The sequence below is a fragment of the Rattus norvegicus genome, chromosome 10, assembly GCF_036323735.1.
Source record: "Rattus norvegicus strain BN/NHsdMcwi chromosome 10, GRCr8, whole genome shotgun sequence".
NCBI classification, from domain to species: Eukaryota; Metazoa; Chordata; class Mammalia; order Rodentia; family Muridae; genus Rattus; species Rattus norvegicus.
The window spans coordinates 61,464,276-61,488,592 of record NC_086028.1 but is presented as its reverse complement, the minus strand read 5'-3'; the positions used below and the strand labels follow the sequence as shown (position 1 = coordinate 61,488,592).

Sequence of the window (24,317 nt, the reverse complement as noted above, 5' to 3'; positions counted from 1 at the left end):
AAGCCATCTGTCTTTGTCAGTAGTGTCTGCAGGGGACAGCTGCTCTTTCATCTCGGTCACGGGAGACACTTTAACACCATTGCTGCAAACAGTTCTAGGCAGAAGCTGATTCTTCTAGTCAGTATTAATTATGTATCCACTTGCCACCACTTGCAAAGGTGGGTGCTGTTGCCAGCTAGAACTGTCAGCTGGGTATTGTGAAATAACCAGGACTGGAAAGACACTGAAGTCTTCTAGCACAGGCCTCCATCTCTCTATCCTCACTTTCTTATTCCCTCCCTCCCTTTGAACATTAGTTAGAAATCATTACATGTGGGAGCCATGGTGCCAAGACCCATCAAGTACTGTGGCTGTCTTTCCAGCCACCGTGGTGTGAAAATCAGCAAGACCGTAGAGATTGGCAATTGTAGTAGACCAGGGTGGGGGTAGCAGAGGCAGAGCTGAGCCCAGTAGTCTTCTTGTTGAGGGGTTGGTAGCCCTGAACATCTGCCCATGCATTCCATTGGTTAGGGGTGGGCCTCACCCACAGGATTTATTCTGTGGCTCAGGAAAAAACTGGTATTGTCTTTGTGCTTCCAAGAAGAGGGTCAGAACAGAGAGGCAATAGCATCAGATCTTTGCCTTGTGACCCGGTCCCACAGCAGACAGCCTGCTGGCTCACTCTGAGAGGTCGAAAGATGCTCTGAGGGACAATTTTATGAAAGCACATTCTTTTCTCTCACATCAGACTTTATACTCAGGAGAAGTTTCCAGATGTCTCTGAGGCAACTCCAGGTGGGGGTGGGGTAGATTCCAGCACAGCCTTATCTTGAACACAAACTGAAAAGAATATAAACTCTTCTATAGGAATGGTTTGAACATTTGAAGATAGTGGAAAAACCCTGGAAAGTATTTGGAATCAGGCATGATTATAACTGTGCCACAGGAAGAAACTGAGTGTTCTGGGTCATGCCTATCCTCTCGTTAAAAATAAAATCTCAGCCCCTTGCCAGGTTCTCCTAAGTAGCCAAAGAAATTGTGGTTTTAAGTTCACTATTGCTAGAAACTTTGTAAATCAATCCAGAAGTTTCAGGGTGGAGTCCAAGAAAGGAGGCATGCTGTTTCATGGTACTTTTAGCAAAGCAAGTCTTTACCTCAGGCTCAGGGAAGTCCAAGAGCTGCCCAATAGCCTCGCTCTTTGGCTCTGTTGCTGGTAGGGATAAGCCAGGTATCACCAGCAGAGGCAACGGTCAGAGCCAAGGAGGACATGATCACAGCCCTTGCTGATGGGCACTTCCTGTTTCTTTCTAGCAGCTTCCCCTTCCTCTTTGTTCACACTGCATATTTCTTAAGCACCCATCAGTCCTGCAGATCCCATTAAGAACCAGCCTGGCCCGGCCCATCCCACCCTTCTACTTAGTTTTCCTTACAGTTCAGTTCTATTCTCTGGAAGTTAAATCTTCATCCAGTGCCTATTGCTTGTTTTGCCTGTCTTTTTTTGCTTTGTGAGACATGGTCTTCCTGTGCATCTCCTTCTGGCTTTGAACTTGTGATCCTCCTGCCTTTACTTTTTCAGTGCTGGGATTATGCCCTTCACTTTTAAAGAATGGTTCATTGATCATCTCGCTCTTTTTTTTTTCTTTTTCCTTAGATAATATTCTTTTTGTTGTTTTAAAATATTAGGTTTCTGAATTAAAATATCATCAAAAGCAACTGTACAACCACCCCGAAACAGTCTGAACCACTCTTCCCAGTATGCACCCCACAGACTAGGAAGCAGTTGTTCCGGTGATACAGCAGGTTTGTGTTTGACCAGGATGCTGTATATAACTACCCCCAATGAATTTCATACGAGTTCAACCTGTATACCTCTCAGGAGGTAAGAGTGACCAAGATCTGTGTCCTAACGGGCTGAGACTATAGCTCAGTGGCAGAGTACTTGCCTCCCATGCCCAAGGCATAGGTTCAATCCCTAGCGCATGCACACACACACACACACACACACACACACACACACACAAAGAGAAAGACATCCACCCTGAAATGCCTGTCATAACCCTTTCTATGTGACATCTCTTTCCTAGCTATATATACCTTTTCATTCCCAGGTAATCCCCTGCACAGTCCTAGAGACGTTCACAGTTCTGACCCTGTGGGTCCATGCACACTTGTATATGAGGATCATTAAATGTAGTCCTTTTTCCTGCAGGGTGAAGGCTGCACAGACAGAGCTAGGACAGCAAATCCTGGCTGATTTTGAAGAAGCATTTCCTTCACAGGGTACCAAGGTACTGCTTTGTATTTTGCCTCTGATGTTATCACTGTGTTTGCACTTCCTGCAGGGAATGTGTGTATGAGTGGTAACTCATGTTCTATCACTCCACAAGTGTTGGCTGGCAGAGGCCGAGTGTCTGCCGACTCAGATGAGCCTGTTTTAAGTGTCACAGTGCAGTGCTGATTGTTTGTCTGTGTCCTTCCAGCATCAGGAAGAGGACTCAGGCCAGGGATACTGGTTGGTAGATACTTACCTAAGTGTGCTTGAGGCCTGAGTTTGATCATTAGCCCCAAATAAGTTGGGTGTGCTGATTCATGTCTGTAACCCAAGCCCTATGAAGGTGGAGGCAAGAGAAAGAAGTTGGAATTCATCCTTTCCTACAGAGTGAGTGTGAGGTAACCTGGGCTACATGAGACTCTCTGGGAAAAACAAATGGCATTTGTTTGGTTTAAATTAATGTGTGTCAAGTCTTGTATTTTGTCTGCCCTATAAACTCACTTTCCCCCCCTCATAGCTGTGTTTAAAAAAAAAAAAAAAAACCAAGCAAGCAAACTTCAAACCCTAATGTTTTAGGATTGTTGCATAACACTGGCTTTGGTTTGGTGAAAGGACAACTGGGAGGCATGTCTGGGAGCTTATGTAACTCTCCTGACACAGTCCAGAGACTCACTTTTAATGATGGGAGTCCTCGTCCCTGGGATTTTCGAGCTCGCCGGTGGTGCTGCTGTCTCTGTTGTGCCTGCGAGGCCTACAGGCTTTCGTCTAGGAGCTGTTGGGTGCTTGTCTCACTCGGGCTCTCCTCTTGTCTCACTCGGGCTCCCCTCCCCTGGCTGCCATTGTGCTACTCTTAGCTCCATCCTTTACACTGCAGCAGATGTCATCTTAATGCTTTGCATGTGTCGGGAGGACGGGACCCGCAGAGGCTTGTTTTCTCTATTATTTGAGCTATTTCAAGAGAAAGCATTGCTGAAGGCAGAAGTGAAGCAGAGCACCCGGCCAGCAGCATTCCTCACCGGGCTCTGTGGGTGGAGATGGGGGTATACATCCACTTGGGAGCCAAGGAGCATTTCCTGAATCTGCGCTGTAATTCAATAACTGGAAATATCTTAATCGCTTTCCCTCTGTGTTTCATTTGAGGAAATAGGTGGGGATGGCAGCTCTGGCTTGGAGATTGCTTTCTATAGACCAGCTCCTCACCTTACTGCCTCTGTGCTTTGCAACTGACTGCCAGGAATCTGATGATTTGTAAAGCACTTTACTTGGAGAACCTCATCTCTCTAGTCACTCGATGCAACTCAGAAAAGGAAGAGACTGGAAAGCCATATTCCTGTTGACCCTATAGGAAATGGAGTTCTGAGAAACAGAAAAGGGTTGCCTGGCTAGTAGCTGCTTTTTCAAGTTAATGGCTAGTTGTGAACAGTTGTCTTCCTAGGCAACTGCCTTCCTATGTTCACTGCCCCATCCCATTGCATGACGCTTCAGAAGGATATGGGCGAAGGTTGTCTTTACTGTTTGCCAATCATCTAACTATGGCCCTTCTACCTTCACTCCCAGGTCCCAGTGGCATATGGTGTTAAAAGGGTTTAATGGCTTGATTCCCTTTCCTGGCTGTTTCTTAATAGGGAATATTGTTATGAGTTTTCTTTTTCCATTTTGAAAGGCTATTGATTTTTCTACAAGTCTTTGCAATACTAATCCTGTTTTGAAAAGTGGAACCAAAATTGTTTTTAAAGTATTGATTGATGGGTGTGCCTACCACCCCAGCACCCTGGAGCCTGAAGCAGAAGGATCATGAGTTAGCTTGGACTGCTGCTTTAGTTAGGGTTTTACTGCTGTGAACAGACACCATGACCAATGTAAGTCTTATAAAGGACGACAACATTTAATTGGGGCTGGCTTACAGGTTCAGAGGTTCAATCCATTATCATCAAGGCGGGAGCATGGCAGCATCCAGGCAGCCATGGTGCAGGAGGAGCTGAGTTCTACATCTTCACCTGAGGGAAGCCAGGAACAGAGTGTTCCGGTCATGGAGCCCTTGCCATAGACGTCACCTTTGGCTGGCTGTGCAATTGGCCGTCGGTGAAACAAATCTGGCAGTTTATAACCTGGTGTGGTTTTTAAAACCATCACCCTTTTTGTCACGAGTATACCTCTTTAAGACCAGGAATGGCAGCTAGGCATGGTAGGGCATGCCTGTGATCCCAGGACTTGGGAGGCTGAAGGAAGAGGAGCCTGAGTGTGAGGCCAGTCTGCGCTACATAGCAAGGTCTTGTCTCAAAGCAGGCAGGCAGGCAGGCCACAGCACAGGCGAACAATACAACAGGGTCCTAGAAAAGTTGGAAGCAGGAAGAAGTGGCACATGTGAGTGGTACTGCCTTTTGGACCCTTCAATAGAATCTGTTGTCATTCTGGCTTTTTAGGTCATCAGTTTTGATACTCAGAAAGTAAAATTTCTTGGGATCTTTTCTGGCTCTGTTTTTTGAATGCCTTGTAGGTTCACAGGTTAGCTTGATGTTCTTTTCTCAGGGAACAGGTAACTAAAATATCCGTTTCCTGAAACAAGACTGGGCGTCCAGGGAGCGAACTAATAACAGTGAGAGGCAAGTGAGAAGCAGCTGTCACCGCCAGGAGATGTGCAGGCATTTCTGCTGCCTGAACTGCTGTATGCTGTTTGTTTTACCAGAGGCCAGGAGGACCCAGCAATGTCCTGAGAGATGCGTGCCTGGTGGCTAATATTTTGGACCCCAGAATCAAACAAGAAATCATCAAAAAGTTTATTAAACAGCATCTATCAGAGTATCTAGTACTTTTTCAAGAAAATCAAGATGTAAGTATTGACTAGATAAGGTCAGATGAAACTATTTTGTTGGAAGAGAAACTAATGCTGCCTCCCTCTGAGCTATCCTTTACTAACAGTTAACTATTTGTTAACAACTGTCTGTTGTGCGCTGAACCACAAATCCCCAGACTGACTTTCCAGGTTAGTGGTTCTTCACCATTTTGAGTCACTGGCCGTTTGGAGAAATTAATGAAAGCCATAGCTCTTCTCCCCAGAAGAGTGTACCTGTGCACAACACTTTGCATACAGTTTTAGCCAATACATAGACCCTTGATGTCCAACTATGTCCCCAGGTGAGAACCCCCAGTTCAAGGAAATAATGTGGTGTAGACCCTTCCCAGTGGCAGAAATGGAGGCTGGCTATCCTCTCTTGTGTCCTGGCTTCTGCTTGCTATTACCACTTCTGAGTACTGAATGGTTTTGTTCCCTCCTTCCTGAGGTCGCCTGGCTGGACAAAATTGACAGACGTTATGCCTGGGTAAAACGCCAGCTTGTGGACTATGAAGAGAAGTATGGTCGGATGTTTCCTCGTGAGTGGTGCATGACAGAGAGAATCTCAGTAGAATTTTGCCATGTGACGAGGTAAGTTTCAGCTGTCCCCTGCTTCCAGACCTGGCTTCCGTGTGTTCTGCACATTGGACATCATTTCCATGTCTACCGAATGATTGGCACCGCCCTCACAACCACGGCCTCATCTTCTCTTCTTTGCTCCAGGACATCCCCATTGTCTAGACCTTGCCTCAAACAAGTTGCCTTACCACGTGACCTCACCAGTCACGTTTGTCTAGAGTGACTGACTGACCATGCCACATTTCCCTTGCTTCTGGATTGTGTACATCTGTGCAGAGGATGTCCTTCCATCATCATTTGACTTCTGACTTCTAGATGGATAGCTCCATGAGGACAGGGCAGTCTCTCTTTGAGGACTTGGCAGACACCAAGGAAAGAATTTGTTGGATGTATTTCCATAATACAGCGTTTCTACTCTGTAATTTCTTATGGTGGCATCTGAACATCCTAGGCATTTTAAAGACCTCCCTTTTATCCTCTCTGCTGTGTCTGTAAATATAGTTTAGGCCACAAAGTTCCTTATGGAAGAATTACCCCCCAGCAAAGTTAACTGAGGTATCTCCAGGACAGATACAGCCACAGTCACACTGTTTATATTTATCTGTAACTATACCACACACCTTGGTAAATGTTTTCCATTGCTGTTTGTTCCATTGTAACAGCATGTAATTATGCTTGTCTTTAGATTAACACAGGAGGGAAAGTACCTGCATCTAAAAAGGGCTCAGCTGCCTTAGGGTCATTTATGGTATTCTGTCTCTCTCCTGCCCCCTTCTGTGCCTCTCCCTTTCTTTCCCTCCCCCACTCACGATGCTGGGGATTGAACCCAGAGCCTTGAGCATGAGTTCTCTACCATTTTGGCTATACCCGATCCCAAATCTTCCTTAAAAACTGATAGAAAGTACCTTCAAACTATATACACTGTGAGACAAAATGTTTTTATGTATTATTGATTTTATTTTTTAAAAATGGACTTTTAATGCTTACATCAGTTTCAAATTCACATCATAATTAGGTGGTCATTATAGAGATTTCCCATGCACCCCTCACAACCACCTTATTACCAGCATGGCTCCACCTTCCTCCACTGGCATGCCTGTTGTCCTTGAACCTACCTTAACAGGCTCACCAAAATCCATGGTTTATGTTAGGGTTCACTTTTGGTGGTGTATTTTGCCGTCATACATATAGATCAGAGATACAATATTTTTTAAAAGATTTATTTGGACTGAAGAGATGGCTCAGAGGTTAAGAGCACTGACTGCTCTTCTGGAGGTCCTGAGTTCAATTCCCAGCAACCACATGGTGGCTCACAACCATCTGAAATGGGATCCGATGCCCTCTTCTGGTGTGTTTGAAAACAGCTACAGCATACCTGCATAAATAAAATAAAGCTTTAAAAAGATTTATCTATATGTATTTGTATGAATGTTTTGTCTGCATGTATGCCTGTGCTTCTCTGGGAGCCACACAGGCCAGAAGAGAGCATAGTGTTCCTTACAACTGGAGTTACTGATAGTTGTAGGTTGCCACATGGGTGCTGGGAGTTGAACCTCGGTCCTCTAAAAGAGCAGCCAATGCCCTTAACTGCTGGGCTATCTCTCCAGCCTATCATATAGATTTTAATAAATGGTCAAATCTTAAGAGTGACCTTCTTGAGAAATTGCTTACTAGTTTCTCTCAGCTTCAGTTGAGCACACTTGCCAAGGCAGGCCTGAGCAAAAAGAGGCCTGAGCTAGCTGGGAAGTTTACTAAAGACTGCAAGTCTTGCAGGCATTGCTGTTTGCTGTTGTCCCGGCTAAGGCAGTGCAGCTATTAAGCTTCCTTGTGGGACTTTGGTGAATATCCTGCGGTCACACTCAGGCTCAAGGTCTGGCTCTGTCGATTGTGTGGGAAGATGATGGCTTAGTGTTTACTCTGAACTCACCTGTCACTGTTACCACATAACCTGCATTCTGCAACAGAGCACCTAGGTATGATACACATAGGCAGAAGCAGCCAAGCATATAATATTGTCTTTCACTGAGTCTCTGATGGGCATTTCTAGGGTCTTTGATCTGTATTGAGTTCTTTAGAAGATGAAGAGCTTTGAAATTCAGTAATTCATGACTTGTGTAATTATATGAGATATATAGATTATATGGGAATAAGTTTCACCCTGTTATTAGCAAATGACTGAAAATTTGAAGTTACAGGCAAGGTATTATGCTGCATGCCTTTAACTCCAGCATTCGGGAATCTGAAGCAGGCAGTTCTCTGAGTTTGAGGCCTTGGTATAGGTCAAGTTCCAGGGCAGCCAGGGATATATACAGTAAAACCCTGTCTCAAAACAACAACAACAACCAAAAAAAAAAAAAAAAACCCACATAGAGATATAAATATAGTAATAACCATGTTATCAGATTAGCATCTCTATGAGTGGTGGAACAATTCATGAGTTTGAAAACAGCTTTTATTACAATATATTGTTATAGTTGTTTTGTTGTTTAAGTTACTGATGCTCTCTTACTGTGCCTAATTTATAAATCAAACCTCTCTGTAGATATATGTGTGGAGAAAGCATAGCATATATAGGGCTTGGTACTATGTTGGGTTCAAGTATCTGAGGAAAGTTCTTAGACTGTGGGAAGGAAGATGATTACATCTCTATTCCCTAGGCTTTAGACTGAATTGGTAATAGACCTCAGAGTTTGAATGATCCTATATGTTTTTCCTGAATGAATGTAAACTATTTCCTTTGACATATAGTTAATATTTAAATACATATATATTTATGTATATCCTTCATGTATTATGTTCCCCATGTGCATGCCTGTGCCTGTGGAAGCCAGAAGAAGCTCTCCTGGAACTGAGTTACAGATGGTTGTGAGCCACCGTATAGGTGCTGGCACCTGAACCAGGTCTTCTACAAGAACAGCAAATTCTTTTAACCATTGAGCCATCTCTCCAGCCCACTTTACGATATCATGAATGAAAGATGTTTAACAGCTGTCTTTTTCTTTACTTTGAAGGACAGAACTTTCCAAAATCATGCGAGCCAGAGCTAAGGAAATTGAGGTGAAGTTGCTTCTTTTTGCCATTCAGAGAACAACTAACTTTGAGGGGTTTCTCGCAAAACGCTTCTCCGGTTGCACCTTGACAGATGGAACCCTGGTAAGACCTTCCTGACGGAGCTGGGTCTGGATACCAGAGGCTGGGTGGCCAGACTTCCTTCACAGTTTCTCTGTCAAGCTATCTCATCCTTTGGCTCCTGGTCTCAGATGATCCTTCCCTCTCAGCGCCAGAGAAGCTAGGACCCTAGGCACCTTGCCACTGCATCCTGTTTACTTTTCTCTTTTGACAGGGAAAATGAGCCAAATTAGTGATTGCAGTACTCCTAACAAAACTTGATGTGGAGTCCGAACTGGACATTATTTGTTTGTTTGTTTGTTTGTTTTTAAATTTCTGCCTTATATTCCACACTGAGTTATATACAGTTACCTGCGCTCGGTTACTTTGAGTCATCCCTGTAGAAGCCCCCTGCTGTGTTCAATTGACTTCTAGGCCTCACAGAGATAATAGTAAAAACTGAATTGTGTCTACTCTGACAGAAGAGTAAAGATGGGGTTAGGACTGAAGCATGGCTCCCCATGCATCTCTCACCCCTGCAGTGCTCTCTAGCTCCCAGCTTTCCAGTTCTAAGGTCCTGCACTTGGGTAGGATCCTCCCCTCTCCCCCATAAGACCTACCTCAGTATAGGGGGCTGGTTGCTCAGCACTGGGCTGAATAGAGGTGGTGTGGTAAACAAGGACAGCAAAACCACTGAATGGTAAGTACTATTCTGTGGGTAGAAAAAAGTTACTGGGAGACAGACTTCAGGCTGTTTCTCCAGAGCAGAGAGCAGCAGCCTGGCTGGGAGCCTAGGCCTAGAGTTCTAGGCTTACAGGCAGATCCCTCTCTTTTGGGAGATTTTCCCCCGTGTCTTAGGTAGCACAGGGTTCCTGGACCAACCCTACCGGGAGGGGTCTACACCTGTTGCAATCAGGCCGGTTTATGGGTAGCAGGTGTCCTTTTACGTGTGCAGGGTGGCTGTTTATGGAGGTAGGAGGAAATTGCAGTTGTCCGATGAACAAGGTCACTGAGTCTTAGTGTTCCTAAGGAATGCTGGGGGCTAGGTCTCTGTCTCCTCGTGGCCATCTCCCTGGCTGAGCTCAGACAGCCACTGTGGGGTTTGGCAGATTGTACTGCCATCTTAGGTGCCCACTTGGTGATGTAAAAATGGCGGTTCTGTTTTAAAGCAGTGTCTCAAGTCCCTATCTGCTCAGACGCACTCATGATCTTACTAAGAGACAACTGGAATCACAAAATACAACCTCCACACTTAACATAAGAGACAGGCCTGTAATCCTAATACTTGGGAGACAGAGGCAAAGAGGATCAGAACTCAAGGTCATTCTCAACTACAAATTAAGTTTGAAACTACCATGGGCTACATGAGCTCTGACTTAGAAACCTAACAAAGAGACAGTAACACAAAAACTTCACAATAAATAAGTAAATAAGATATATAAACAGACCTCTGCATGCTTCTTTTTTTTTTTTCCTTTTTCTTTTTTTCGGAGCTGGGGACCGAACCCAGGGCCTTGCGCTTGCTAGGCAAGTGCTCTACCACTGAGCTAAATCCCCAGCCCACTAACTCATTTTTAAGATTGGTTTTATTTTAGTAATAGAGGAAAAAATAGGTCACAAATGGATGAAAGTATCCTTGTCCTATTTCTGTGATGAAACACCATGACCCAGGCAACTTTTAAAAGGAGAAGGAGCGGGTTCATTTTCATCCTAGCAGGGAAGCAGGGCAACTTGAAGGCGTGTGTCTTAATCAGGGTTTTATTGCTATGCTGAAGCATCATGACCAAAAGCAGGTCGTGGGAAAAGGGCTTATTTGGCTTATACTTCCACGTCACTGTCCATCATCGGAGGAAGTCAGGACAGGAACTCAAGCAGGGCTGGATCTGGAGGCAAGAACTAATGCAGAGGCCATGGAGGGGTGCTGTATACTAGATTGCTTCCCCAGGCTTGCTCAGCCTGCTTTCTCATAGAAACCAGGGCCACTGGCCCAGGGATGGCCCCACCCATCATGGGCTGGGCCCTCCCCCATTGATCACAAATTGAGAAAATGCCTTACAGCTGGGTCTCATGGAGGCATTTCTTCAACTGAGGCTCCTTTCTCTGTGATAACTCCAGCCTGTGTCAGGTTGTCACATAAAACCAGCCAGTACTGCATGGCAGCTAGAGTAGTGGCAGACAGCTCACATCTTGAAGCAGAAGCAGAGAGCAAACTGGGAATGGCACATGGCTCTTGAAGCCTCAAAGCCTGCTCTTGTTCCAGCAAGGCCACACCTCTAAAACCTACTCAAACAATGCTACCAACAGAGGAACAAGTATTCAAATGCCCAAGATTCTAGGGAACATCTCAATCAAACACCATTGTCCTTAAAGAAAATACAAGTCACAAAAGGGACTAGTTAGCAGAAAAACCACTGAAACAAGTATGTATGTCGGGGCTCACACTAGGACTAGCTCAGTGATAGAGGCTTGCCTTGCATATACAAGGCTCTCTCTAGGTTTTATCCCTAGTACTGCAAACAAATGAAAACAAAACAGAACACAAACACACACACACACACAAACACAGAGACACGGACATGACACTGAAGAACATTGTAATTTCTTTATGTACTTTTCTCAATTGTCCACTGTACTCCATGCACTTCTCCAAGTCAGTCAATGTCTAACAAAGTTCAGCCTCTTCCTCTGGATCACTGTCTGTCTCATTTATCAAGTCTCAGCAGCCAATCTGCATTGTAAGCCCTGATAGGGGATCCCATAGACAGTGAGGATTTTTTCTTCAATGTGAGTTTTAGAACACTACTAGACTGCCATGGCTCCCTCTAGCTTTGGTAGGCATCATTCGCACTGGTCCTGGTCCCTGTCATCACCTCACTCTGGACTAACAGGTCATCCATTTTGTTTGTGTTCTGTCATCCTTGATGGGAAGGACTCTGGTAAACCACACATCGCTCCTGACCATACTTGGAGTAGATGGCCCTAGGAAGAGAGGCCTCAGGTCCCAGACTAGCTACCAATCACCTAATCTGATGATCTGCTGTCCCCTGGTCCTTTGCTGCTTGGCTCCAGAGAAGACTTTCTGAAAATCCTTTTTTGAATACCATTTTGCTTTAGACTCTCAGAATAAACTACAAAATGGATCCAGGTGTAGCTTGATACTATTGAATACATGTTACATTTTATATAAAGCTAGTGGACTGGTTGGGAAGCAATCAGGGAGCAGGCAGTGAGTCAGCCAAACAGCCAAGCTGTCCAGAGACCCTGCTTTGCTGTTTGTTACTTATGGCATCACCAACACACACACACACATACACACACACACACACACACACACACACACACACACACACACACTGCCCCAAGCTTTCCTTTAAGCCGTTGGTGACTCTGAGGATAAAGGATGCATGACATACATTTTTAACTGGAAAGCTTTAAGGATGGTCTTGCTTTGTCTGCCTGTGCTAGCACTCCCAAGTTCTATCCCCACTCTGTCCTTCAGCTCTTCTTGTAGGAGTGAGCAGCCAGTGTGTTTGCCTCTTGCCTCAACTTCTGACCCTGCAGGAGGGATTTAAGGAAAGTCTAAGGCTCACATGCCTTGAAATTAAAAGCAGATGTCCGTATGGGACTTAACTGTACCCACATGCACGTTAGTGACTGGATGATTAGATTGAAGGTGAGCACATTTTCTCCGCCTGCTGCTGAAAGCAGAGTAGATTGGGGTTAACTGCTCTGAATTTGAAGCTTCTTTTTCTTTGTCTTTTTAAAAATAAGAATCCTCCTATATCCTGCTGCTAGGGTCTATTTCCTTTTGGCTAGTGCATAGGTTATCCTTCAAAACAGAATTGTCATTTAGTTTAGAGGTCATTTTAATGTAATGTATACTTTCCCAGCTTAAAAAAAATAACACTATAAAGATATAAAGTTGCAGAAGTGATTTTCTGTTTTGTCTTATTTTTGGTTTTGGATACAGGGTCCTACAGCCCAGGCGGGCCTAGAACTCGGGAGGCAGGCACCGCTACACCCATATTGTGCACAAGAGCATTTAGTTACAAAGCCTGCACAGAGATCCCACCTTCCTGGCAACTTAATGCCTGCCTTAGGGAGGCCATCAGGAGGGAAGGGGAGCTCAGGGTTTCCCAGGCGTCTATTGTAAGCGAGAAAGTAGCTTTGTTACACCCGAGCATCTCTCATCAGAGTTTGAAAATGTCTACAAATGGTTCCTTTTTAAGTTTTTTCCTGAAGTGTGTGTGTGTGTGTGCATGTACACATGCCTGGTGCCCATGATCAGAAGAAATTATCAGATTCCCCAGGAACTGGGTTAAGAATGACTGTGAAACACAAGTGTGTGCTGGAATCAAACCTTGGTTCTCCACAAGAACAGCAAGATCTCTTATCCATCGAGTCATCCACCTCACCTTCCTAACCTTCCCAACTCTGGGACCTTGAGTACAGTTCCTCATGTGGTAGAACTCCCAACCATAACATTGTTTTTGTTGCTACTTCATAACTGAAGTTTTGCTACTGTTATGAATAGTAATGTAGTTATCTGTGTTTTCTGATGGTGGTCTTAGGTGACTCCTGCTGCTCTAGCCCCTATAAATGATTCCTTGATGCTAAAGGAATGTACTCTAACATTTGATAGCATCTGTGATGGTTTAGATATGCTTGGCCCAGGGAGTTTGGCCTTGTTGGAGTAGGTGTGTGGCTTTAAGATCCTCATCCTAGCTGCCTGGAAGCCCATCTTCTCCTAGTGGCTTTCAGATCAAGATGTAGAACTCAGCTCTCCTTGCACCAGGTCTGCCTGGATGCTGCCATGCTCCCACCGTGATAATAGACTGAATCCCTGAACCTGTAAGCCAGCCCCAATTAAATGTTGTCCTCATAAGAGTTGCCTTGGCCATGGTGTCTGTTCACAGCAGTAAAACCCTAACTAAGACAGTTTCCTAAAGGATAATTAGGTTGTGCCTATTTCTAAAGAGAAGGTAATACTTAGTCAAGATATAAAATTTGGAAATGATAGGTATGAGTGAAGAAGCAGAAAAGAAGGGATCCATTTTCCCATCAGAATTGAGGACATTGGTTTCCTTTATATATTGTGTAACTGACTGCAGGTCATGTCTAAAGAAAGTGCAGTTTTAGCCATTTTGGAGATGATCATGGCCAATACCTAGGCTTTTCCAACTCTGCCTCAGACTTATCATACATTGGTTTCCCTTCTGTGCATATATAAAATCTTTTTCAAACTCGCTGTGTAGCAGGGGCTGACCTTGAACACTCTATCTTCCTGCCTCTGTCTTCCAAGTGCTGGGATTAATTACATATGTGCTACTTTACACCTGGCTGTTACCTACATATTAACTACATGTTAAACATTGATAGAGAACAAAATATTTTTAAAGTAAGTTCTTTTTCTCCTTAACTGGAGCTTTCTAGTCTGTTTTTGAGACTCCCTTATGAACATAAACACAGAATACACATTTTCTATTTTCTGTTCAGAAAACAAAATCCTTTATGTAGAAACATTTGTGAATAAGTGCTAGTCGAACAAGAAAATCCTCTTCAAGTGTGCTCTGTACAGAGGCTCAGAGAAAGAGAAGTTGGATCGGACAGATGCTTGTGGGTTAGTAGGGGAAAGAAACCCGTAAAGCCATACAATGTGAGATATGAGCGTGTGGCAGCAAGAGTGGGGAGGGTAGTAAACACCAGGTGTGCTCAGCCCCCACCCCACGCTCTTGATTGTCAGCTAATGCCGCAGGCTGCCTAGAAAAGTACAAGTCGGTGACGAGCTAGTGCAGTGTTTACAGAATGAGAAGTGCAGAGGGTACAGGGCTTTCATCTAGAACCAAAAGCTTTCTCCTTCAGGGAAAGGGGGGAAATGGCCTTAAATTTCAGCGTTCCTTCTTTGATAATGTAACATGTCCAGCCAGGGCCTCAAAGAGGACTTGTGTGTGCAGGCCCAGATGTGGAAACGCACCTGACTGCAGCCAGACTCTTCTCACAGTAAATGAGACAGCTTGGCTGGCCTATGTGTGGCCCCTTCTGTTTGGAAGGTGCCGGGAATCCCATGTGAGCCAATCAGTGAGAATTAAGTTGCTTTATGAAGAACTTTATCTTCCCGCTTGGACTTGAGATCCACTGTCGTCATGTCCAAAAGAACAGATTCTCTTAAAATTGGAAATCTCTTCCCTTCTTGGCAAATACTTCATTTCATCTAGCAGCACTCAGTTTATAGAATGTGTCATTCAAGTTATTAAAATCCAAATCCAAACTAGCAGTTCTCCCTGGTCTACAACAGCTGCGGAGGAGGAAGTGTGACCAGGAAAGGGTGCCACTGTCCCAGTGGTTGCTGCGGGCTAGACTTGCTTTCCCCATGCCACATTAATCTGAGCAGGGCAAGCCTCTGAACCATGGCTTGGGCTTAGTCCAAGAGCATTCTTCAGTGGGGTGCTGAGTGCACAGTAGTGGGGCTAGGAAAGGAGGAAGCATTTTGGTGTGATGTTCACACCTATAAACTGAGCGCCACTGCTTCTGTTTCCTAGAGAGATCCCAGAGAGATAAGTCAGCAGGACAGACTGTCTATGAGGTGCTGAAAAGAAATTGGTGCTGCTTTACTAAGTGCACACTTATGCACACCTGCAATTCCAGTACTAAGAAGGCAGAGGCAGAAAGGTGGCAAGTTCAAGGCTAACCTGACCCCCTACTTACACACTGTCTTGAAAGGAAGAGACAAAGTCTAAGGCCTTACTCAAGTCACCATCCCTAATAGTATTAGTGGAAGCCACTGCTCATAAAGGTTTCCTTGTGTGCCAGATTATGTGTCTGGCTGCTTGTTTTCCATTTGAGAACAGAGCTGAGGCTTGAGAAGCTAGGCAGATCTAGTAGTAGAGCCTGGACTTGAACCATATGTCATATCCAGAGCCACCCCCTCCCCCGCCACACACACACTATACAGGGTCTTCAAATAAGTGAGATCCCCGTCAGTCTCCCAGTAACTCCAGCCAAAGTGTGTGAGCCTCAGCCCTTTCTTTCCCTTCCCTTCCCTGGTCCCCTTCCCCCTCCCCTTCCCTTCCTCCCTCCCTCCCTTCCTCCCTTCCTCCCTCCCTTCTTCCCTCCCTTCCTTCTTCCCTCCCTCCCTCCAGAATCCATGCCTCCAGCTCAGTCCCATCCCCCTCAGTTCTCACCGCAGCACTACCGCAGCCCCATACCATCTCCTGTCCCTGCTGTAGTCTGTCCTCCCAAAAGCAGTGGAAGGATTTTATTTAAGTTTTTAAATATTAAATGTATCCATTCATCCACTTTGTGTATGTGTGTGCTTGCTTGCTTGCTGGCTTGCTGCACACATGTGGAGGTCAGGACAACTTGGAGGAATCAGTTCTCTCCTTCCCCTGTATGGATTCTGGGGATTAAACTTGGGTCGTTGGTGTTCATGGCAAGTGCCTTCACCTGTTGAGACATCTTACTGTTAGATATTTTTAGAAGTTATACTAGACAAAGAATTTATATTAGTCCTACATAGTTGAGCGGCTAAAGGAGACCACTTGAGTGCAGGAGTTCAAAGTTAGCCTGGGCAACTTTGTAAAAACTGGGACCCAGTTTTGTTTTATTTTTAAATTCAAATTAGTATCTGTTACTTGTAAAAGCCCTTCATGCCACTTTCTTGTGATAAGAGGAAAATCTTAACATGCCTACAAAAGGTACTAGACTGGGCCCTCTGCCTTGTACCTCACACCTCTGCCATCCTTCCTGCAGACTCCCCAAGACTGCTGCTGGTGGTGCCTTCCCCTTATCTACATTCCTTGCTCTTTCCTGCCCCAGCCAGCCAGGTCCTCAGCCCCTCTCACAGGGCCTCCCTTCTTAGTCTGTTCCTTTTGCATGGCCCACGCAGTGCAGGTGTCTGGACGGGGCAGACACATAACTAACATCCATTGCGTGGCCGATGAATGCTGCTGCCCAAGCCTAGAAAGCACTCACCCCACACTTCTCACCCGAGCGGCTCTCTGTTCTGTCTCCAAGGGCTCTGCCCTCTACCTTGCGTCTTCATAACAATTACTTTTTCTTCAGACATCTTACGATGCGTTTCTGTGGTTGATTAAAGCCTCAGTCTCAGCAGACTGAGGGCACAGCAGGTCTCTTACTCGATGCTTTCCTGGGTACCCAGTACATCCATTTGTGAGTGGATGAAGGAAGAAATGCAGGCCACACTTGGAATGTGCGTGCCCTAATAATGTGCTAGGGGTTTCTGGTCCATGATTCCCTCCATGACTTCATCAGTATGCAGATAGAAGAAAGGAACTCACTCACTGTGACTAGTAGTTCAGGGACCCTGCTTCACGACGCTCTGCATGCTCAATGCTGCCTTTCATGCTGTCTTTCCTTTTTCTTTCATCCTTTGACACTTTCCCTAGTGGGGCGTAGACTCTAGGAATACTCTCCGTCTGTCTCCTTGATTCTGGCTTTGTTTGTTTCTTCATTTATCCGATAAATAGCACATTGTGCTTTAAAAGTGAGGTTCAGCTATACAAAGGTCAAGCTGTTATTACCAACTTTAATGGACTTAGCAGTAGATAAAGAACATTTACTATGAAAGTTCAGGTCCTGTTTCTTTTATGGAAAGATTTAGAACATGGCTTTAATTTTAGCTAAGAGACCTGCTTTCCATATCCACAAGGCACAAGGAGATTTAGAGTCATAGCAGCTCTACTCAGGAATATGACCCCCAAACTTACAATTAAGTGAATTTAAGGCTCCTAACTAATTTAATTTTTCACGTGTTTTATGTGTTTAATTTTTCAATGCAGGTTCTCAGGTAGCCCAAGCTTGCCTTGAACTCACCATGTAGCTGTATCTAGGCAAGAACTCCACCACTGAGTATATCTCTAGCTAGGGAGCTGTGTTTTGTCTTGTCTTGTCTTGTCTTGTCTTGTCTTGTTGAAATGATGTTTTTTATTGCCTTGTCTGGTTTCAAACTCCTTGACTTAAGAGATCCTTCTACTTCACTTTTCAAAAAAAAAAGAAAACAAAAACAAAAAGCAAACAACAACAACAACAAAACAAAAAACTGGGACTTCAGGTACCCATCAGCATGCCTAGCCTAACTAATTTAATTGTTAAAGTTTAAGTCTGGTAAATTCTCATTTTCACTATTCCCTTCCCTTAAAATATGAGTATTCCCACCCACTCTTAAAATGTCTGCATTTGGGGTTGGGGATTTAGCTCAGCGGTAGAGCGCTTGCCTAGCGAGTGCAAGGCCCTGGGTTCGGTTCCCAGCTCCGAAAAAAAGAAAAGGAAAAAAAAAATGTCTGCATTGTTGTTTGCTTGCTTGTTTGTTGTTTTTAGACAGATTCTTCCTGAGTTGCCAGGCTGTCCTGGAGCTCACTGGATAGCACAGGCTGGATTCTGACTGGAACAAACCTACAGGCTAAGGACTGTGCTCTAGAGTGTTGTGATTATAGGCATGTGTCACATTCCTGGCCAAATACTAGCCTCTCTTAAAGAGACAATTAAAGCTTAAAAGCATAGGCTTCTAAAAAGTCTCTCTCTCTCTCTCTCTCTCTCTCTCTCTCTCTCCACACACACACACACACACACACACACACACACACACACACACACACACACATAAATGATTTACAGAGTTCAAGAAGGTAGCACGCAGAGGATGCAGATCTTAAATGTTTGCCTGATTCTTTGAATTGCACTGTTTCTTGCCAGTTTTCTGCAAAAGCCATTGTCTTAATAATGATTACCTTAAGCTGATACAGTCAGCACAAGGCTTTCTTTATATACAGAAGCCATTTTCTGAGTACAAAATAGCACCCAAGTGTTTTAGACAATAATTTAGTAGTTTAAATGTGTATAAACAGAATTGTCTTAAAGCTCATAGCAGATACCTTAGAGGGTTTTGGTTTCTGGGAGAGAAAAAGATGGAGAGAGGAGAGACATCCTGGGGTAAGGGACTGTAAGAACTGGCTATATGGGCTGGCCAATCAGAGTATGAACAGCCCACAAGGAACATGGCAAGTTATAACTCAGGGTTATTAATAGGGAGGTAAAAACTAATAGCTTAAAAGATAGATTCTCAGTTCTAGTGCTGACTTAAGTCTTATTATAAATATAAAAGGTGTATGCCTTATCTGGAAACTGAATGATTAAAGGCTGGGTAGAAACCCGTTTGAGATTAAGTATTAACTACAACAATTCACATTTGTAATACTTTTGGATGATACCCTGGCACTTGGCACCATTTACACTATTGTCCAAATGTGGCCTTCTCCTGGTTTTAGGAATCACATCAGTTTATATTACTGGTAGATGCTAAAATGTCACAAATACATTTGGAAACTCCCTTTCGACTTAGCCTCTTGTCTTCAGGATCCAGCCCTTGCCACATCACCTCACTCCAGCACCAGCCAGCCCTTTTATTTGTCATCAGGTTGTTGAGACTCCTGGTACTTAAACATAAAAGACGTTTCCAATTATTTTTGTGTTGCATGTGTGTGAATGTACATGTGTGTGAATGTGCATGTGTGTGAATGTGTAGGTGTGTGTGTACTTACATTTGGAGGCCAGGGAAGGATGTTGTATCTCTTTCTAAGCCTATTCCCTTGAGAAAGGGTCACTCACTGTTTCTCAGCTAGACTGGCCAGCAAGCTTCTGTGATCTACCAGTCTCTACCCTGTAACATAAAGGTTACAGGCTTTATATACACCTTTAAAGAATACACACGTGGCACAGACATGTAATCCACACCTGGCAGATGAGGACAGCTTCCCAGAAGAAGGAGCCTCTCAAACGAAGACTAGAGGATGAATGAGTTTTAGCCAGATTAGAATTGGAATAAGGGTACTGGGTCCATGTGGTGAGTTCTAAGATAGCCAGGGCTATGTACTATGTAGAGAGACCCTGCCTTTAAAAAATGAAAAAGAAAAAAGAAAAGAAAGAAAGAAAAGAAAAAGAAAAAGAAAAAAAGTAAAGAATCAGCGTGGGGTAGACAGCACAGGCTCTAAAAAGTGAAGGAGGAATGTGAAACCATGTGGGTGAGAATGAAAAAGTGAGTTGCCTGAAAGGCTCGTGCTCAGAAATAACACCTTTCACGTGTCTTAATAGAAAAAGCTGGAGTCCCCACCGCCATCTACCAATCCCTTCCTGGAAGATGAGACAGCAGCAGAGACGGAGGAGCTGGCTCTGGAGAAGGGAGAGTTAGAGCAAGTGAGTCCGCTCGTCTGCAGGTAACCAACTCGTGCTCTTTCCTGAGAGTGGGCTGCCTCACTTCATGTGTGGTCTGTGGCCGGGACCACACTCAGAGATCATGACAAGGTGGGTTTATAGAAGGCCTTGTGTGAGGACGCAGTCAGGTAACAAAGAGCAGTTTTCCGCCCTGATCAGAAGAGCCTCCACTCAGGGTGGAGCACCGCATGCTTGCCCAGGGCTGCCCAGTTAGAGCTCTGCCTTGTCCAGCATCTTCTGGGGATGTCAGCAGCTCCCTTCCTCTCATCCAGTGCTGTGATGATGCAAGATACTGTGAGGTTAGCCATGCCATCCGTGGGCTGGGAGAGCCCTCCACATGTAGCTAGCCAATTGGAAGCCACTGGGCAACCTTGGAAACATCACGGTGACAGCAGTGTCTTTGGAGTTCCTTTTTGGAGCACACCAGTACTTTTAATTTCCTTCAGCACTTTCTGTCCAGCTCAAAATTTCCTGTCCCTTCTTCCTGCAGAATGGTGTTTTTGTTTCATTGCTATTTTATGACAAGAGATGTTAGAGCAGTAAGTCAGCCGTTTCCTTTCTGGATTAAAGCGCCTTTTCTTTAATTCTCTACACTTGGCTGCTAGAGGGTTATTTGGTGGCATTGTTTCTCTCCAGACACCAGCCAAAGGGAGACGGTTGGGAGACCAGATTGAGGAAATACAGCCACACACTGTGCAGCTAGCTTTGCATTCCAAGTGGCAAGGTTGGGTGAATTCTGACAGGAGTCAGACAGGAGAATTCCTAGAAGCCATTAAACGTGTCTGTTCCATTGATTAAGTAATTGTAATAACATAGATACCTCCCATTTAAGGCACTTTATAATTTCAAAATCTTTACACGCTTTCTTTCACTGTCCCTCCCCCTGGTTTACAGGTGATGAAAGTACAGCTCAGAGAGGCTGACCAGCTTGCTCACACAGGGCAGGGTTTAGAAGTGGAGGGTGGGAATGGCAGCCAGGTCTAGCAGATGGAAACTTGAATTCCTTTCCTAGTTCCCCTCCCATATGCACACTTCATGTCTTATTAAAAAGTAAAGGCCATAGAAGTGAAGTTTATGAGCAAAAGTAAATGGGAAGAACTAAGGGCTGCTGTGAGTCTGTCCCAGAAAAGTGGGGCTAGCTGTAGCTGGTTTAAAGCTGTGGTATTATTAGGTAGCACAGACAAGGGGATATTGCTTCTGACCCCAGTGCTGTTCTCAGAGTGGGAGCAAGGACTCAGATTGGAGAGGGTTTTTTTTCCCCCCGATAAATTCCACTGGGCCACCTGCTTAGTAGAAACATGCCGTGTGCAGTCATGTCTTGTATGGGGCCTTCCTGCCTCTCCAGGATTATGAGCTGCCTTTGTCTTGATTAGTTAAAAACCATGCAGTTTGAGCACTCAGGTGCTCTGTGTTAGCTGGTTACCTCTGGTGTCATTACACTGAGTCAACAGAGTCCCTTCATTACCTTTGCACAGTTTTGCTGGATAAAACATGACTCTGGTTTTGTCTTGAAACATTTTTCTCTTCATGAAAACTTGATTGAAGTGACTATTGTAAGACCAAGACCTGCAGGCTCTAAGGACAGTGATCACTGATCCTGGACAAGCAGGCAGGAAAAGCAGGGTTCTGCAGTGATGAGAACTCGGGGCTTGTGTCTGCTGCTCACAGCTACTCACAGATACATTTTAGGCTCTCTCAGCCTCCATGCTGTCGGTATCGTGACCTTCCCTTCATGCTGTATTCTTAGATGGCCCTTGGGGAGTTGGGAGAGAAAGGGACCAAGGTCCCTGCTGCCAGAGCAGCTCCATTCTGAGTCACTTTGTGTGGGGACTTCCAGGCCAAGCTTGTTTTAAACCTAAAGTTTTACATGTGTTTTTTTTTTAAACTAATAAAAAAGTCCTGATCTAGATGATGTCCCCGTCATTCAAGGCTGTTCTTTATTAGTAGTAACACTCACACAGTGACTAATGCCCTTCATATGTTACTCACACCTCTGGCTTGCTAGATGGAGTCTCAGATCGCCTTCCCAGCAGCCAGTTGCCTTCTGGAGTTTTGTGCACCAGAAGAACAGGAGCTCTTGGGGTGCAGGGAATAGACTCCACAGCATAAGTAGGGAGCCAGCAGAAGTAGTGGGGAGCCCCTACCTGTTGTCTTAGGTTTCTTGAGCCGTCTCCTTGCCCGTAGGCAGTTTCCCTGCTACAGTTTGTGCCTAGTTGCTGAGAAAGGAGTGTGAACTTCATGAAAAGACCTTAGTGCTTAATTGCCAAGATAGCCCCAGTAATAAAAAACAAAACAAAACAAAAAAACTCAGCATTTGAAAAGGGACTGAGGGCACAGGAGGAGAGAGAAGAAATCAGGAATTTCTGGTTTCAAAATGTACCCTTCTGGTGATCCAAGCAGTTAGATTTAATCTGTTTACATTGGATAGTAATAAAAGGAAATGGGACCAGCTGCAGACCTCCTTACTGTGACAACAGTAACCTTTTATTATTCCATCAAACTCCGGGAGGAAATAGCTTAAACATCTGCAGTGTTTGGACAGAATTCACACACTCAGCAGTCCAGCCTGAGTGCTACTGCTAAATGACTTAGTGTATTCTTTAAGCTGAGGATCAGCTCTTTGGGGTGCAAAGGGAGACACCAGTGTGAGCTGAAATTCCAGCACCTCCTCACTAAGCATGGCGCATTCATAGAGCAGCTGTGGGCAGGGCAGCCCTGTGGAGAAGTAGAAAGAAGAGAAAGAAATCTGAGCAGTGCTTCTTGTTATCCCCATCATGCTTCAGCTCATAAAATTACAGCCACAGGAACTAGGTACTGTGGTGACAGGACTAATAACAGACAAGGCAGAGGTAGATCAGTCACCTAAGATGGACTTGCGACAACTGCCTGTCTGGTACTGCAGCTTCTGTATATTCTGTGGAGCTTCCCCATGCAAAGACCCATGAACATCAGTCCAGACGACTTTGTTAGAACATCATAAAGCCACTTTCTCACAGAACAGATCTGTATTTTATACTCACCAAAGAACCTTTAGACTTGTTAGACATGCTTTTAGAACCATATGTTTTGTACACAGTTAGGAAACTATAAGCAAAACCACAGATTAAGATATTCCTAAAATGTCTTCATATGCAAGATCCAGTCTTTGGAACCACTCGTTAATTAAACTATATTTTGCCAGGCAGAACAGCATAAACTTGTGCCCCTTCTTGGAAAGCTGAGGCAGGTAAAGGTGTTCATATACAAGCAAATTAAGCCCCACCACCAGGACCCATGTAAAGATGTGTTGTTGGAGATCATCTAGAGACGTCTTTATTAGCCAGCTGGTAACTACACTGGGCATTCAGGATCCCAATGTAGCCTAAGCCTTGCTCAGGGGGAGCTTTTAGGCAAACACACACACACACACACACACACACACACACACACACACACACACACACACACGCGCGCGCGCACACACCCTGGGTTGTCACACTTCAGCTAACAAGAGCAGTTAGCTAAAAGCAGAACTACAGAAGCCAAAAGCAAGGTGAATACAATTAATTAAGTTAAGTTAATACCTAACTGTGGACTTTGATGGAAAGGCCTTTGTTTTAGTTTTGGCAAATGTTGCCATCTTTGTGCTGAGTTTTACAGCCTGAGTGGTAATCTCTTCCACCGTAGAGTCAGTTGTGCTAAGGTCTGGGGGCCTGTTACATATGGAAGGAGAAAACTGACTGCACGATTGTCCTCGAACCTCCATACCCTTGGCATGGCATGTGCAGGCACACACACAATAAGAGCAAAACAAACAGAAGATGAATAGTGCAGATTATAGAAGTGTCCTAGTCAGTAAAGCGCTCACCTTTGTCAAGTGTGAGGCCCTGACTGGATCTCCAGAATCCATGTAAAGTGCTGGGTGTGATGGGAGGCACCCATGAAATAGACAGACGTCCTGGCATCCACTGGCCAGTGCGCCCAGCCTGCCTGGCATAGTTCCAGGCCAGAAGGTGCAAGGCACCCGAGAGTGACTCACAGCTGAGTCCCCTCCACACACGAACCTGTACCCCTAACACACAAGAAAAAAAAATAATACTAATTATGGCCAGACTAGCCATATTCCCCCAGTCTAAAGTCAGGTTATCTAGTTCTACAAAGACAGATTGAATCTCATTTTTATATTTATCTTCTATATTATTAACAAGCCACCTTATCCAGGAGAATCAAATGAAAAAACAGATAAGATAAGGTCTGGGGAGATAGCCTAGCAGCTAAAATTCTTGTGGTATCAACATAAAGACCTGAACTCAGATCTCCAGCACCCATATAAAAGTGATG

The 24,317-nt window shown here is 44.6% G+C and overlaps 1 protein-coding gene across 2 annotated transcripts in view; it reads left to right on the top strand.

Moving 5' to 3' along the window:
• The window catches only part of Vps53 (VPS53 subunit of GARP complex), a 118,837-nt gene that overhangs the window by 48,320 nt on the left and 46,200 nt on the right, over positions 1-24,317 (top strand). For both annotated transcript variants that reach the window (NM_001105813.1, XM_039085521.2), the window contains 5 exons: positions 2,189-2,267; positions 4,938-5,081; positions 5,533-5,675; positions 8,675-8,816; positions 19,878-19,979. In NM_001105813.1, coding sequence (NP_001099283.1) covers positions 2,189-2,267; positions 4,938-5,081; positions 5,533-5,675; positions 8,675-8,816; positions 19,878-19,979 — 610 coding nt within the window. The remainder of the gene's footprint in view (positions 1-2,188; positions 2,268-4,937; positions 5,082-5,532; positions 5,676-8,674; positions 8,817-19,877; positions 19,980-24,317) is intronic.